At 38.1% G+C, this 18232-nt stretch overlaps 1 protein-coding gene across 2 annotated transcripts in view; it reads left to right on the plus strand.

The window, feature by feature from the left end:
* Window positions 1–3115: 3115 nt before the first annotated feature.
* Window positions 3116–18232, plus strand: part of LOC135214769 (ubiquitin thioesterase OTU1-like) — a 95781-nt gene continuing 80664 nt past the window's right edge. For both annotated transcript variants that reach the window (XM_064249125.1, XM_064249126.1), the window contains exons 1-3: window positions 3116–3274; window positions 7193–7302; window positions 13621–13807. In XM_064249125.1, coding sequence (XP_064105195.1) covers window positions 3130–3274; window positions 7193–7302; window positions 13621–13807 — 442 coding nt within the window. In that variant the 5' untranslated portion in view covers window positions 3116–3129. The remainder of the gene's footprint in view (window positions 3275–7192; window positions 7303–13620; window positions 13808–18232) is intronic.

Genomic DNA, 18232 nt, shown 5'->3' on the forward strand with positions numbered 1-18232 from the left:
ATGCTGTGTCAAAAAACTTTGTTTTAAATTGTAGGGTGTTTTACCAACCCCTCAGTGTCCAACTGGATACCAAAACTTCTCTTCACCACAACAGGACAAAATTGTAGAGCAACAAACAAAAACCACTAAGTCACATATTGAAAGAAGGAGGTCATTGAACCTACAGAGATAATAGTGAATTATGTTATTTATGCTTTATTCCAAACATTTAAAAGTGTCCTATGTCAGAAAAGGAAGCATAAGATAAAATGTTGCAGTGGTAATTTCATTGGTACCATATACTATATCCATATATAAGATGACCTGTTAAGCCTAAAATTCACTCCTAAAAATTTGGGGTCGTCTTATACTACCATTCTGAAATTCAAACCTTGAATTCAAAGTGTTGTTTATTGATAGGTTAGCCTCACCGTCGGTGCGATAACCACTGACATACATGAACAGATTCACATTATGAATTAAACAGATAATAAAGGTAATAAAACCATTTTTACCTTATGTATTGATATTGGCATATTCAATGAAATCAAGTTTTATCTATGCGAGCCCAGCTGAGAAAATATAAACATTAAGTTACGGTTGTGATCACAGCTACCTTTATCTCTCTTTAACCTTTTAGAACTTTTAATAATTGTGTAATTACGGTAGTAATAATATTTAGGATAGCATATGTTAATTTTTCATTAAAAATTCATTATCATCTGTAACACAATTTTGGATGACTTACAACTGTTTAGAACAGTTAAGTTATACGAACAATAATTATGTACAATAATTATTGTGTTGTTAGGGGTTGTTTATGATTGTCAATGAAACGTAAACAAAACAAAGGTTTCCCTTTTAGACAACGGATGTAGGAACAGCATTATGTAGAATTGGCTTTGTTTTGTTTGTTTGTTCTGAATTTTTTATGATACAGTAAGTAAAACTGCATTTGTAATAACATCATCTTCACATAACCAAAAGCTAGCCTATAGTATACACAGAGGGTTTGTAATTTAGCAGTTGTCTTATATACTACAGATGTGAAATAAATTCATAAAAATTTGCTATGATATTTACTTCGTCTTATCTAAAGGTCGTTTTAAACATGGCAATATACAGTAGTTTATATCATAAGCTAACCTAAACTTCCCTCATTTGCCCTAACTCTGAACATCTTGTTCTACCCTGCAGAGGAGGGCTTTGCCCATATGGAGCCCCCATTTATACTTACTAAAAATTGTAGCATTGGTGCTTACAGGGATACATTTTAGCTGACCTTCCTTAGTCCACCCTAACCTAGGAAACTGTCTTACCTGACATCAAGACACCTGGGTTCACCCCCCCCCCCCCCCCCCCCCCCCCCCCCCCATTAACTTTTGTATAAGGAACAAAAGAATGTGGTAGTGGCAATTACAAGAAAACATTCTAACCTAACACAGACCACTGTGTCCCACCTACTCATAGGAGGCTTTAAATAATCAAGTGTAGACCTTTGGATGTTACTAATAAAGTGGGAAAAGAGGCTTATTCATTAGTAATGATTCTGATCAACTTTAATATACCAATGATCATTAACTTTTACTCATATGCACTTAATTGCACAAAGTTGTCTATCAAGGATTAAGATTTGCCCTCTTGCCAGTTTTTTAACCTTGTGGGTTTATTTGTAGTTCTGTGGAATTGCTGTGGATCATCCAATATTTTTGAGAAGTTACTCCTATGTTGATCAAATGATCTCACCCTCATTTTTACGTATAGGCCTTTTGAAGTCTCCATATGAACTGCTTCAGATGGTGTCTGCTGCCATTTACATCTTGGATATGGGTTAGGAGGATCCACAAAGTGTATGGGGAGGTCACATCACATAGGCCTATGCTGGAAGTTGATTGTCTGTGGAACTGCTGTTCACCCCTCATAGAGTGGAGACAAACCACAAATGTAGCTAGGGCCATTCCATGGCACCTTTTGCCATTGTTCCTTATCCTGGGTCTCCAGTAATCAGAAGGCCCTTTATTATGTTCAGGAAAGGTTATTACACTATACGTATATTGGAAGCACCAGACACTTCAGGGCAGTGACTGTAGGCTGTTCCTCTTCATTGGCCAAAGGAAGAAACATCACAAAGACCATTGTTTCCTACTGACTAATGCAGGTCATTGTGAGATCCTACCTTAAAGTAGCATATAGCAAAGCAGAAAAAGTAAGAGTGCAAGCCAACAAAGTCAAAGTACTTTCTACTTGAGTTGGTCTTAAGTATGATTTAGAATTATCTTTATTGTATGCTGGTACCAGGCAGTGCCAGTTTACCTTCTCTGCTTTCAGTTTTAGAGATGTTACTGATAGGTGGTGAACTTTATTTATTGGGACTGTTAATTGTGGTTGGCCATGTTTTACCATGGAGGGTTGTTTATTCACCTCATCTCAACTCATCATCCTTTTCTATTTATGCCATTAACAAAACACAAAGGCTTCAAGGGTTATTTACCACCTATATCTTATATAGATAGCACTTCCTTTCATATTCTGGAAGATATTTGATACAAGCTCTTTGCTTTGCAGTTCATACATTTTGAACCATACTTTTTCCAACCTATAAGCTACCGGAGTCATGGTTCACAAGTCATTATAATCCTCAAGTAATCTTGATCCTGCAGGCATAAGCCAACATTGGAGCATACAGTACCTTGGCATGTATGTAACATACATTAGGTTATAATGAAACACGATTTATAATTGAAACATTTTTTCTCTGTAAATCTATTAGTAATCTTATGCTAAGTACCCTCCTCCCAACCACTCAAGCCTTGCTGCCTGACATCACTTAACATTAAAAGTAAGGATTAGTCGAGACATACGTAATTGTGGATCCTGATAGTGCATGCGTGGAGTGACTACCTATGTCCCCTTGCCAGATTAAATACTTATGAAGCTTGTCATGTTTGGAACATGAATAATGGTCCTACTGTATGTATGTATGGTGTAATTTGTAGGTTTATATGAAAAAATGTTTTATGCTGTAAAGACAGTATTAATGTCACTGGTGTGTTACGTTACATAACGTTATTGAGTATTTCAAATGCTTTTGCAGAATAGTCATTAGAGATTTCAATGTTTTTATATATTTACTTTATTTCAGAACAAACCATGTATCGTTTGCGAGTAAAAACTAAAGGAGGAGGACAGCTCCCACTGACCGATCGTGTGAATGGAGATAGCACACTTGCTGACCTGCTCGCAGCCATACAAGATGTCACTTCAGTTGCGCCTGAAAGGCAGAAGATTCTGTCAGGTAACTACATTGTTAGAATTCACTTTAATGCACACCAAGAAGACCATGAGCACTTACATCATGAATAACAAAATGCTAAGATCTATGGTTGGTGTGGATTGGAAAGATCATATTATAATTGAGAAAGTTAATGTGAAATTTGTTATACTGGAAATTGGGCATATGTCAAAGGCTAAGATGGTTGGAGCATGTGATCAGAATGGGAGAGGAACAGTAGTAGAGCAAAGGCAAACAGGAAATTTTGTATAATCATGGGTATAGGGTACTGTATATACAGAATTGAACTAGATGGGAAATCAGGCAGACATGCCTGAACTAATGAGATAACTAGTCAGTTCAAGACAAATATTTAAAACAAATGATGACCATGAGGATCTACAGTAAATTCAAATGGAAAAGCTGAAATACACCAAAAAGAGATGATGACAAATTGTGTATTCATTCAGATTACAAGCCTTTTATTTTTCCGATTAACGAGTATGTATGGCTGTTGAAGGGCAGTAGATTAAGATTGAAATTTCACCTTATAATGAATGATGCAGATACATACGTACTAGTACTATAAATCATTATTTGCAATGAACTTTACCTGCTGTTACAGGTAGCTTATATCTTCATGTCATTAGGTGCGATTGGCATACAAAATAATAAAAAATATCTTTTGGCTAACCTACTAGGACTCTTTGTAATCAACTGTTTCCTGCCAGTTGGTGCTGGAATGTTTACATTCTCATCGGAATTCTTCATGCTGTGTCCTTATTAAGACGTTGTGAATGCATAAGTAAAAGTTTTGATAATTTCTGGCTAATTTTCTCCTGTACATTACATATATTTTGCTTGTTTTCTGTTTTTGCATTATGTCATCTACAACTAGTGATGAAAGCATTAGGTTGTACATATAAGAAAAAGTTTGTTGAAACTGAATTTTTGTACGGTTAATCCTCAGTTTTCATATGCCTCTCGTTTTGTGTTTCAGTTTTTGTAGATTTTTTTCTACAAGATTTTGTCTTTGTTATTGTATGTTTCCTCGGTTTTTGTACACTCATAAATGCTCCATCCAGGGCCCAGCGCATGACCGGGTTCCGTATCGGGCGCCCAAACATGGCATCTCATCTTGTTTTATGACCCATTCTGCTTTTGTTTTTGTTGTTTTTGTGCTTTTTTTTATTTGAGTGCAACTGCTAAATAAGCTATCATGGGGCCAAAGTAAGTTTCAAGTGCCAGCCCTTCTGTAAAAAAGGTGAGAAACACTGTAGAGTTGAAGAAAGAACTCGTAGCAAAGTATCGGAGGAAGTTTGCAAAGTGGAATGATGTAAGAAATTTTCCGTGCTACTTCTGAGGCAAAAGCCTGAAACCCTAGATGGACTGCTCTCAGCTCTTTGATATTTATGTGGTCTCAACTGTTCTCTTGACCACTTTCCTGATACTACTTCCTTGTCCTCCAAAAGAGCTCCCCATCCTACGTCCGACACATCTGACTAGAAGCTGAGGTCTGGGTTCCGCACTAACTGCTACTTCCCTTCTAACAACCTGTCTTCTGACTTCCACCAAATCAGGTGTTGTTTGATCTCTAGTGAATAGGCATGATGAAAGAATCTGGATATTTCTTCCTGTCCAAGCTGGCGTTGAGGTAGAATTGCAGAAATTTCATGTGAAGTCTTCCAAGTGAAACAAAATGGTCGGGAGAACAGCTGAGAGACCACATAAATATCAAAGAGCTGAGAGCAGTCCATCTAAGGCTTCAGGCTTTTGCTCCAGAGGTAGCAGGAAAAACTGTTGCAGTGTACTTCGACAACACAACAGCTCTTTCGTATATTGCCAGACGAAGGAGAACTCATTCCTTCTCTATGGTTTGGGCAAAGCAGAATCAAACTTCCATCATAACAAGGTTCGTTCAGGGACGAATGAACGTCCTAGCGGATCAGTTGAGCAGAAGAGACCAAGTGATTCCAGTGCAGTGGATGCTGAATCAGTCTGTATGTCAAGAACTTTGGAAGTTAAGAGGAACTCCCATAATAGGTCTTTTTGTGACTTCCGAAAATCGTCATCTTCCTCTGTTCTGTATCAGTGATACTGATAGCTCCCTTCTGGCCACTAAGAGTGGTTCCCAGAACTTCTAGAACTTCTCAGCAACTTTCTGAGACTACTCCCTCAAAGAGCTAGTCTCCTTAGACAGCTGCACCTCAAATGGTATCATCGGGGTCTGTCAAATCTAGCTCTGACTGCTTTCAAACTGTCAAGAAGTTGCTCAGAGCTAAAGAATTTTCAAAGGCAGTTGCATACTCTTATGGTGAGATGCCAATGTCATTCTTCTGCAGATGTCTACCAGCACAAATGGTCGATTTTCCACTCTTGGTACAGGAGCAATAAAGTCTCAACCACTGAGACGTCTTTAACAGAAATAGCAGAATTTTTGCTATTTCTGAGAACTTCTATAGGTTTATCAGTGTCTACAATTAAAGGCTACAGATCAATGCTCAGCTCAGTGTTTCAACTTGGAGGCCTGGATCTTAGGAATAATCAATATATTACTGATCTCATGAAGTCATTTGACACTTGCAAATCTAAGAAGTCTACTTATTGTCATGGAATCTCAACATGGTTCTCAAATGGTTCTTAGGACCCAATTTTGAACCACTTAGTTCAATACCTCTCTGAAACTTTACTCTTCTTCTTTCCCACTGTTATCCCTACACTAAGGGAAGGGGTTGGTTGCCTGATATGCCTTTCCTTACAACATCAGGCATGGTCTATTATTTGGCAAAGGGGTTTTTATGACTGCATGCCCCTGCTGTCGTCAACCACGGTTATTGGCGGTGGGCCTTGCGTTTGACTAAAAAGTCCACCTACAAGGCAACTGTTTCCACAGTTATTGGCAGTGGGTCTAGCCTTTTACTAGATAGTAAGACTGCAAGGCAGCAGTTTCCACAGTTATTGGCAGTGGGCCTAGCCTTTTATTAAAAAAGTAAGACTGCAAGGCAACAGTTTTTCTTTTAGTTGCCTTTTATGACACGCTGGATTTACAGTAATAGTATTCTTACACCCCTACCACAGGGTGGGTCTCAGAACCTTGACTAGGAAGACTATTCTTGATTACTTGAGCAACTAGCCTATGTTAGTCCAGTTGTTGAGGCACAAGTATGGTTTTCTGGGTTTGAAGATAATGAGTAATCTGATGAGAGTATGAAAATTTTGTGAAGTATCAGAAGATGCTAGCGGCCAATAGTTTACATAGACAGTTCGTTGGGCACACATGTTATGAACTAATAAAGGGGGAGGGAGGAAGGAACAAAGACAATACAATGGAGTACTTTAGTAAAGAAACAAAAATTAAAGAGTTATCATGTAAAGCAGCTTTGTATTTTGTATGCCAACTCTGTAATTTTTGTTTTTTTACTAAAATACTCTAGTGTGTTGTCTTCATTCCTTCCTCCCTTCCCCCTAATTAGTTCATAACATGCTTTCTTTTAGGATAAAAATGAAAAAATGTTAATTTATGGTGGGACTCACGTTGGTCTGCACTTGAAATCGTAATTCAGTTGTGACATTTTTATGCTTTTCATGTGTGGTTAGGAGTGTTTATTTCTGAAAGTTATATAATTTTGGTTTTGTATCTGTGAAACAATAATTTTTTTATTTTCATTTTTGGAACACTCCCAGTACGATTACAATTTCTATCATAGACAAAGTGGTATGTATGGTAATATCAATCTAAAGCAGTTTTACCAGAAGTTAGAAAGAAGTCGCTTTTAGCAGTGACTCCGTATGAATAATAATTTAGAGGACTCTTAAGTACTATATAATATAGTTTTGTATTGTTTCTGAAAAGATATGATATTGAAATAGACGGGATTTGGTTTTATTTAATTATTAACAAGTTTTTTTTTCTCTTTGACATATCTGTGGACATTTTTTCAGGTTTCCCACCAAAACCTATCAAAGGCAGCTATACCATGACTCTCAAAACTGTTGGAGTTAGAAATGGGGATGTTTTGATAGTTGAAGATGTTGAGCCTTCAACAAATACGGTATGTCTTAGCTGACAAATACTTTTTTTCTTGCACAAAAATATTTTACAATGAAAAAATAAATTGATTCATTACAAACCCATTGCTTTAATGTAAGTTTTTTTTTTTTTATGCATGTCTTATGAAATCCTAGTTACAGTCATACCCCTACATACAAAAGTCCCTATGTACGAAAAATGCAGGTTATGAAAATAATTCAGGTTGTGAAAGGGTGCATGTACTGTAAAGTCCGAGATTCGCCCGGGCTGCTGAGAACAATTTTAAAACTCGCGCACTGCCAACTCAGTAGACTCGCCACCATCCTCCCGCTCTCCCATTGACTCCTGATGCTAGTCACTGCCGTAAGATCCTGCTCTCCTATTGGTCAGCATCTGTCCCATCATGCCTCTATGTAAAGGCGTTCATTGACCATTTCGTTGCGGCTGCATTATCATAAACACCTGGAATTCGTTCGTTCACATAGATTTCATTTGTTAACATAAACTCGTGTTAGTGATTTCGCTTTCGTTGTACTGAAAGTTACTTTATCGTGTTGTGTGTAAACTTAATTACTTAGGTTATTAGCCATGGGTCCCAAGAATGTTGCTGAAGTTCACGGAAAGAAGAGGATGCTTTCTATGGAGACAAAGATGGAGATAATCAAGAAGTGTTAATGTTTTCTGCCATTTGTTAATGTGTTTTGTAAAGTTTAGTGTTAATGTTTTCTGCCATTTTTTAATGTGTTTTGTAAAGTTAAGTGTTCATGTTTTCTGCCATTTGTTCTCCTCCTCTGTCACTACTTTCGGACATCGCCTCACTCGAAAGGTAAGGTTCCACATTTTACTACATACGTACGTACATGTACGTACAGTATTTCTTGTACCTTGTACACTAATACACTTTATTTACAGATACAGTCACGGTTAGGTTAGGTATTGAATGGTCCAAATTGTTGTATTTCATTGTTTATTGGTCAATTTAGCTTTATTATAAAATTTCTGCAGTGTTTTTGTACGGCTTGGAACAAATTAGACAATTTACATGTAAAACGTAGTTCTAGATACAAAAAAATCAGGTCATGAAGGCCGCTTCGGAACAGATTAATTTCGTAACCTGAGGCACTACTGTACATAATTCCACTGTAGATTAAAAATGAAGATTAGGTGACTCAGGTAGGTTTTGCTGCATATGTGCACAGTGTCTCCATGTTGTATCTGATTTTCATTTTATTTCATCCTTGGTCATTAATTTCTTGCTGAATATACAGTTTTTTTTTCTGATGCTGGGCATAAGATTAACAAGTTTTTCATTGAAACCTCAACTTAGGCTTATGAACAGCACCAGCATGTTTTCTTCACTGTATCAAAGTTAGTGTTTGAAAATTTTCTATGAATACTTTTCTTTTACTATATTGTTCACTATTGTAAGCTCCTTTTCTTTGATATAGTGATAGGTATTGTTTTTGTAACGTGTGTAAAAACTTTACAATTATTATTGTTTGCGCTAAAAGTGTATGAGTCTTAACCTGTACTTTTACTATATAGATAATATTTTTGTTTGACTTAGTGGCCAATAGTTTGTTACAAACTGATTTAGATACAATATATATTGTGAAATATGCAGCAGTAAACTGTTCTCCTTACTTGTAATCCTTGAGTAACTTCATGATGGGAGTTGACAAGCTCATGAATTTTTAGTTTTTCACAAAATATTATTTGTGTAAATATGTGATTTTGTAGCCAATGTATGTTCGTGTATACCTTTGCAATTTTATGTTTTACTTTGTAACTTCACTCTCAGCTGATTATTGCCATATGGTTAAGATTCTCTTTTTATTGAAAGTTTTATAGTGTTTAATTATATTATTGTAATATTGTTTAAATAACATTTATATTCTTAAATTTACTGAAAAGTGTTTTCAGGTAAGAGTAAATGTAATCAAGGCCACATCCCTCCTAGCCAGAAGGAGTTTGGCCCACAAAGTTGCACTAAGGTGGCCTTGACAAAAAATGGCCTTAGCCTCAGACTGCAATAGCCTGACAAAGGAGGAAGAACTGACTGAACTTCCCTCGGTTCAATCCAATGCTATCGTGGCTACCGCAGTGGACCACAATTCTAACCAGGACACAGTCTGGAAGGTGGTAGAAGCAGTAGCCTCCATAGCCAAGGCCTCTTGCAAAGAAAATGATGGACCTTCAGACCTAACCTGATCCAGGGTCAAACCAGGCTTAAGACGGATCAAATCCGAATTAAGGTGACTGAGTATCAGCTGAACCACATTGGTGGAATAATACCTCCATGCGAAGAAACCCGTACATGGTCTCAAGCTAAACCATGTTCATGCTCGTGTGACGAACCACGTAGTACATGTCGCAGGGCAAATCACGTACATGGCCATGAGACGAGTCAAGTACATGGCCGTGCAATGACGCACAAGCATGGTCTCAAGAGAGGGAACGACACCGAAGCAAATTTCCTGAAAGAGACTGATTCCTAAGGTCCCAGTCTTTGAACAGTGAACAAGAAACAGGAAACAGACCAGAGTCGCCTCACGTTCTCGACCGTCAACCACAACACGTTTGTAGAGAGAAGAATCTTTGGAAGGTGTAGGAGACACTGTCGTAGCAGGCACCTTCGACCTCTTAATCGGAGCCTTATCATCTTTACGATGGACTAAAACAGGTACAGGAGACAGAGATGGTAGGAAGAGACACGGCTCACAGAAGACAACGCCACAAAGTCCATAATTCTCCAACGTTTGATTCAAGGACGAGGAGGGGGAGAAGGAGATGAAGAAGCAGAATGAGATGGAGAAGAGAGCTTACTCCCTCTACAACATCTTTTTCTAGAGGGAGGAGAAGAAGAATCACTCCTTCTACGACTCTTCTTGCCATGCCAGAGAGAGGGGCACCCCATAGGCCTAGAGATGCCATCTTGTTTGATTCGGAATCTGAAATAAAAGGAAGCAGAAGGCTTACACGTAGCCTCTTCCCTCTCAGGAAGGACATTATATCCCACAGGAGAGGGGCTACATTAAACATAATCTCATCCTGTGCAACTCCCAAAAGTTCCAACGATGACAGTGGTACAACCAATGCAGAGGGAATGGTTCTGGAAGAAAGGGATGCTGAACCATCCAAATGAGAAGGTAAAAAATCCTCCCAAGAAGGACAAGTGGATACTCTATGATACTCCCTTATCTTGTAGAAGGCCCTCCACTACGACACAGGCCAGGATGACATTCCGGGCAAGGATTAGTAATGGTATAAAAATTAGATTGGCACCTACTGCATGTAATAAGGGGATCTGCATTAGTAGCAGCCAACAACCAGGACCACGGAAACCCCTGAATGCCCGGGAACATGTGTTGACAAGGCCTAACGAAGCAACTGACTTGGGAAGGAGAGTGCATGCGACCACTCTCCAAGGTGGTCAAAGAAAGACTGACACTATGTTCTATGCCTGGTCAGCGACCAGCTTCCACTTTGTATACACATGAGTTGCCAGATGCCACAGATTCCTTGCTTTACAATCTTTGATTGTTTTTAACCAGTTTCCAGCTGGCACAAGAAGATTATCCTATTGTTTAGCATCCTTTAACTATTTGGAGAAAGAGAACCCAAACTTTCTCTTTCTTGTAGAGTGTGTTTCATAAGTTATCTCATACTGTGGCTCATAAACATCCCATTAAGTGTGCCGGGGCTGTCTTCTGGTTTTTATTAAGTTATGGAGCACCACCTTTTATTATACAGGCGCTTAATCGGTGCTTAGACCATCTTCAGTCAAAGATTTGGTTTTCTTTATCTTGTTTCTTTGATGGGACAAACTCGAGACTGACAAGTGCTTTGTCCTTGCTGAAACAGAGTATCTGTTTAGATTGTTGAAGTTTTTATTGCCAGTGTAGTGTGTTTGTGGTGCCAGCTTAGGGAGTTTGTGGAGCCAGCTTTCAGTGTTTCTGGTGGTAGCGAGAGTTTAGCGTGGAAGAGTTAGTTTTTTTAAAAAAGAAAGTTTTGAGAAAACAGCAAAAGAATAAGAAATTATAGCTCATTTTGTAATAACTATGAAACTATGACAGTTAAAAAGCTTGTTTTTTACCTTACGATTGAAGGTTATTCCCTTCTAATTTTTAGTGCTTAGTCTACAAATAATATTAAATAAACACAAGTCTTGTTTCAGTCTTCTTGGAGAACAAAGCATTTAGTTTTGAAAAAAAAGTAAGTTTTCAGGAAACATCAAAGCAATATTTCTGGACTCAAAAACGACAAACAATGAGAAATGTTTAGATTCATGAAGCTAGTTATCCCTAAACGTAAGCTGTTTTGTATGAGATATTTTAATAGGGAACAATTATTTTTTCATAAATTTCATTATCACATTGTGTTTTCCATGCTTTTTTTTTACAATTTGTTATTCACAGTGCTGTAAAAACGATGAATAATGTTGTCCATGATCCAATCTAAGCATTCATTTTTAGCGGTAACGTTTCTAGATATGTTTATTTATGCATATAACCATCCAAAGCAGTGAATAACTTACCTGATCCTATCTTGTTATTCTAACAGACATTTTTTATGAGTCTTTTTCACAGTTTGTGGTTCAGTGTGTCATACAAGTGATGAACAAAATTGTCAATAAACCAATTTAAAATTTTTTTAGCATTATTGCTTCAGGATATGTTTATTTAGACAAAAAAATAGTTGAAAACTCTTAATAACCAAAATTTTATAATTCATTGAAATTCCGCGGTCGGCGTGGACCTTAAAGTAGACCTCCAACCAGTCTTCCCACAACTTAGTAGTGGGCTTTCAAGGAGGCTTATAACAAGAGCTAAAACATTCAAAACACCTAGTGGAGAACAGGTGTACTAGACAGTCATCCAGGCAGCCATTTCTTCTTTTGTTTGAATGCTGACTTGCCTATCAGCATTGAAATATAAGCTATCTTTAACAGTGGCTATGTATCTAAATAATAAACTTATTATGAAAAATAATATTTTGTGATTCCATGCTTGTCTGTAGTCCCTGCTCACGAAGTTATCATTGTGATGTAACATGGAAGTGCCTAGGTTCATGGTGTGTTTAGCTGTCTCTGGCATCTATAGTGCCATTGATGTTTGCTGGCTGACTTCAGCTCCTCCATCCTCCATTGTTGGCTGCTTCTTTGGAGTAGGTCTTGTTGTCAGATACCATAAAGGTAAAAGCCATGTGCTTTATGTTGCTTTCCATCATGTAGAACAGTGTCATGATTTGTGTAGACCATCCAACAGGAATGACGGAAGTACGTACCTCTACGTACTTTGTCTGTGAAGGGAAAGTCAACCTGTTTAAGGCTCTGTGCTTGGGACTGGCAACAGCCCTTAAAGCACATTCTTTTAATAACATATTGGGTGCCAAAAATATGTAAGTGACTTCTTTTCCACAATTGAAGCAGGATAGTGGGAACAAACTTGAAAGTGACCAAATGAAACTCAGATTCTCCTTAAACTAATTTATTACCATACTCAGTCTTATCCCTAGCTCATCAAACCTATCCTCCTGTCCCAATATCTAACTTGCCCTAACTTAAGATTACATAATATTACTTGATGTTACCTTGACCACCTAAGAATCTACTTATTTCCTTAATTTTAACATTGCAACGACCATCTAAGAATCTCCCACATAAAATGGAAACTCTTCCAATGGTCGAAAGATAAGTCTATCACATCCACTTAGGATTGTCCAGCAAAGGTTATTTGAGAACCAAATGTCTTTTTCTCTTCCTTTACTTCAGATTGAATTCGGTAAACCACATCATTGTTAGGCCGATTCACACACTCTTTTCATCTTTCTTCAAGTACTGTACTAAATATTTTGTAGGTTCTGGATAGTGCACTTCTATACTTGATTCCATAACTATATCCAAGAGAGGTGGGCATCCAAGTGAAGGAGACTCGCTCACGCATCCACCCTACCAAACTGAAATAAAAAAAAGAAAAACAAACATTAATTAAACCATCCCTCACCCACAAGCACAGAATAAAGTAGTAAAAAAAAACATTGATTAAATCCCCAAAAACTACTGTTTCAAAATTGCTTAAACTTATAATAAAAAAAGTGGGAGGGGGAAAAATCTGATATTTAATCATACAAATCCAATTTTTTTATATTACCGCAGAGATAGGTTTTTATATCTATAAAAAATTTAAATTACCTTAAAAATGCCCTATTTTGTGAAGACTTTATTTTTGTATGTCTCTTATTTTGAGAGAAATCTGATAAATCATCATTTCTCATGTTCATAAGTGATCTAAGATATATGGCCTAGGATTAAAGGTGACTTTTTTGTTATATTTTCCAGACTGTAGAAGATGCCGCCCCTGCACCAGTGAAGACAGAAGGTACATTACCTGCAACTCCAAGAATAGACAAAGTTTCTACACAAAGAGAATCTTCTGAAATAACTGCTAATAGTGGCATCTTACTGAAAAAAGTTGTACCTTCAGATAATTCTTGTCTTTTTGCTAGCATATTGTACCTTGTTAATGGTAAGTTTACTTCTTTTCCATGTTCCTGATTGGTTGTTTCATGAAAGGCTTTTTCATCTCTAAACTTGAGCTTCTGTTGGACTGTGTATCGAGACCAAGCATTCTTTATGGAATTACCATCTTCGATGGGTCCTTAAGGCTCTTTAAAGCCTTTCTTTAACCCTTGCTGTCTTATACTACTTCACATATCTTTCCCTTGGTTTAATTTCTGAGTTGCCTAATTTCTTCAATGTTATTAGCTTCCATTTTTTCTCCTGATATAAGAAAATACTTGGGGCATGCTATATAATAGTCTAGATGTGACCTGGGTAAACCTCTTATAATAGCAATGATCTGTGATAAGTTACTGAAGTCACATATGAAATGTATAATCTCAGCAGAAATACTTGAAAATATGTATCTCTGTTATGGTTATTTTTAATGTTATAAAGATATTATTGTATGGTGAAAGGTAACTTATAGGTAATCATTTTGTCTCATAACTAACAGAAAATTAGAAAAAAGGATTTAATAATATCATAATACATTGATTTTTCTCCATCACCAAGTTCATTAACAATAATGGTGAAATGATAGTCCTTTCAATATTACATATTTTGTTATTGAGTGTGAAAGACAAGCAAATGGCAACGTGCATTGTCATTGTATTCCTATTAATATTCTTTAATTTATTCAAGGAATTTGTTGCTGTTTTCAGTGATTTGCATAACCTCCAAGACATTCTTTGTTCAATCCTAGGTACTTATAGCACCTGCGCCACAGAGTAATGCTTTTGCCTTAGTACCCATATTTTATCTATGATGAAATGCTTAACTATTGTTACCCAGTTAAAGCTTCATAACTTTTTATGACACATTGCTGGATGCTTTCAGACTCTCCTCAGTTTTCATCACCAGATATTCAGTTCGGCAATGGCTGCCTTGTGTGCTGAATGTTCCAATAGTGAGTTTAATATTGATAGTAATTTGATAATAGGAACACAGAGGTGATACAATTTTTGAGTTGTTTTGAATAATTCATGCAGCTTAACAATGCCTGACTTGCTGAAAGCACACTACTTTTGTTTCTCAAAGTTCAGTAGATTATAATTATTCCCTTAGGGTTCCTAAAAAGGCGGAACATTGTGCATATTGTTTTTCCCTTATCACATTTAACCTTCTTACGCCGAAGCGGTAAAAAAAAAATTGTCTCCCGTGTGCCGGAGGTGTTTCAGAGTGAGTGCGGAAGCGGAAAAAATATTTTTTTCAAAAAATCGCAGCGCGCTTAGTTTTCATTAAGAGTTTATTTTTGGCTCCTTTTTTTGTCATTGGCTGAAGTTTAGTATGCAACCATCAGAAATGAAAAAAATTATCATTATCATATATAAAAGGGATTTTGACGTAGGAAAAATCTATTTCTGGGTGATTGGCTCGTGTCGCCCTATGAAATATCCTTAAGATCATTATTTCTAGGTAAAATTAATCTAAAATTACCAGAGAAAAATAAAATTAAGAAAATGTCAGTAAAACTGACTCGCTCACTCTATAAAAGAAGTGTCGGTATGGGAATATAGGCGAGTGGGATCACTACCACGAGTCATTTACCATTTAGACCTTCCAACATAAAATCCCCACCAGAGAGAGCTGATACTAAAGGGTGATGCGGCCGCTACTACTACTACTACCGACGCCACGGACAGCAGCGCCCCTAGCGGTCATCCTTAATCTATGAACATCTTGTCCTGTAGGGTGGGTAAAAGAAAACAGGTGGGTTTCATAGGGCGACACGAGCCAATCACCCAGAAATAGATTTTTTCCTTACGTCAAAATCCCTTTTCTGGGCTCAGCTCGTGTTGGCCTATGAAATAGTACCAGAGAAACAGACAAGATGGGAATAAGGACAAATGAAACCCAATAGTAAAAAAGAGTTATATAATATAAGTGAATCAGGGACATTACAGTATACAAACCAAAAGTACTTAAAAGCTAACTTATCCTAAACAATGGCATGGTAAAGAAAGCAATCAAATATAAAAGTACTTAAAATTAACTTATATTAGACATGGTGATACATAATAGTGTAATGGCAAGAACAATATAGAATGAATTCACTTAATTAAGATATTTACAAAATATACAAACTCATTGTGTTCTACCCTAGCATAAAAATAAGGGTAGAAACACTGAAGTACATTATATGTACATAACGTGGATGTCCCTAGCAAAAGGGACAATCCACCAATATGATTCTAGCGGCTAAGGCTAGAGTATCCCGAGTAGCATGGCAATAGGGTGAGGCACGTTGGACGAGGTAGGTAGAAAGGAGACCTGGATCTATACTACAACTACTGTGCAGTATCAGGAGGAACAATGTTTCCCGCTGCTACTGCAGAAAATTTTAAAGATTCCAAGGACTTCAGGTAATGACGTTTAAAGACTGTCGGTGATTTCCATCCAGTATACTTTTTAAGATCCTCAAAGTTCATATGTTGGAAGTAATTAATTGAGGTGGCTACTCCTCTGATGTCATGTGCTTTTGGAAATGAATCAGGGTTGGCTTGTTTAATGAAGTAAAGTATCTGTTGTCTGATTCCTTTCACTGATAAAGTGCCACCTTTTTCTCTCATAAAGAGAGAACCTGAGGATCTAGAGGATGTACGAGATAGAAAGGCTCTTAAAGTTGATACTGGGCAGAGAGAAGGATCTTGCGGAAGTGGGATGACTTTCCAAGGAGCCCACCTTGCAAGGGGATCCTCATTTTTTGCTAAAAAGCTACGATCCAGGGAAAGTAGAACTTCTCCTGAGGGGAGAAATTCCACATGACCCGCATCTCTGGATAGAGCCGACAGTTCTGAAATTCTGGCTCCTGAAGCCAGGCTTAACAAAAATAACGTCTTTCTAAGAGCATCATGAATGTGCAAGACGAGTTGTCAGTATCTGAGGCTAGTTTGAGGACATCATTTAAGAACCATGAAACTGCAGTAGGCCTTTGAGAAGGTCTGAGTCTAGCACAGGCTTTGGGAATAGACGTAAAGTAAGATTCTGTTAGGTCTATTTGGAAACCCAACTGAAAGATTTTATATATGCGACTTACCAGGCAGATATATACTTAGCTATAGACTCCGTCGTCCCGACAGAATTCAAAACTCGCGGCACACGCTACCGGTAGGTCAGGTGATCTACCATTCCCGCCGCTGGGTGGCGGAATCCCAACCATTCCCGTTTTCTGAGCCAGATTTTCTCTGTCGCTGAGGCCGGCAACAACTGTTGTTTGGTCTCTCCTGATTGGAATTCTGCTCATTTGCCGAGAATTGGTTGGACTCATTTGGTGAAGTACTCTTGTTTATTCTCGGGATTGGCATACGCTTATTTTGGACTGGATTAGGATTTGGATTTGGTTTTTCTATTAAGATGGCTGAAGTTAAAGTAACTCCTAAGTTTAGGGTTTGTGCAAGGGAAGAATGCAGAACTTAGGTTGTTTAAAGCAGAGGTAGATCCTCATACGCTTTGTAGTAAATGTAGAGGTTCTGAATGTGCGGTTGATAGAACTTGTACTGAATGTGAAGGGCTTTCGGAGCAAGGATGGAAGGATTTAGCTTCTTATATTAAGAAAAGAGAGAAGGATAGAGCTAGGAAAGCGTCAGCTAGAAGCTCCAGTAGATCTTGTTCTTTGAGCCTGAATCAGAAATTAACAAAACCAGATGATGTTTCTCCCATAACCTCAGCCCTTCTCCCTGTGTTGAATCTAAGGGTTCATTTTCAGAAATGGAAAAAATGAGATCCTCGATCAGGGAGCTTCAGGAGCAGCTTAAAGCCATGGAAACACAAGGTAAGAGTGTCAGTGAATACAGTGACCCCAGTGCAGTGGAGGGGCGTCTGATCGGCTCCGCATTGCTCCTAGGCCTAGACCGCTTCCAAACTCCAGGACCAGGGGAGGAGGAATGTCAAAAGCCGCAGGGAGGATGTGGAGCATCCCCCAACGATCAGGCGTCCCTTCGGCAGACCCTGAAGTAACGACCCAGGCTGCCTTGGATAGCCGTAGAAAAGGCATCCTGGAAGAGTGTTTTTCTGCGTCGGACTCCTCCTCGTCCAGGCGTGGATGGAGCTCTGCTTCGAAGTCTCGTCCTCTGAAGAGATCGTGGGGGGGTAGCGCCGAAAGGAGACGCTTTTGATTCAAGCCAGAGCGATTTCCAGAGGATTTTCCTTCGACTAGTAAGAGGGCGAGAAGACCGTCTCCAGCGCCTCAAGATCCGACAAAGCTTTTCCTGCTTAATCTACAGGAGCAAATATCCTCCTTGGTAGGCGCTCTACATAAGGATTCGTCTCGAAGGAAAGACTCCTCCCTTCCAGTGAAGAGATCAAAATTGTCTTCTCCTGGTAGGAGAGAAGTTTCTCACACTAGCAGGCGCTCGTCTCCGGAGAGACTCTCTCGTTCTCCCTTTAAACG

The sequence above is a fragment of the Macrobrachium nipponense genome, chromosome 46 (genome assembly GCF_015104395.2).
Source record: "Macrobrachium nipponense isolate FS-2020 chromosome 46, ASM1510439v2, whole genome shotgun sequence".
NCBI lineage: Eukaryota > Metazoa > Arthropoda > Malacostraca > Decapoda > Palaemonidae > Macrobrachium > Macrobrachium nipponense.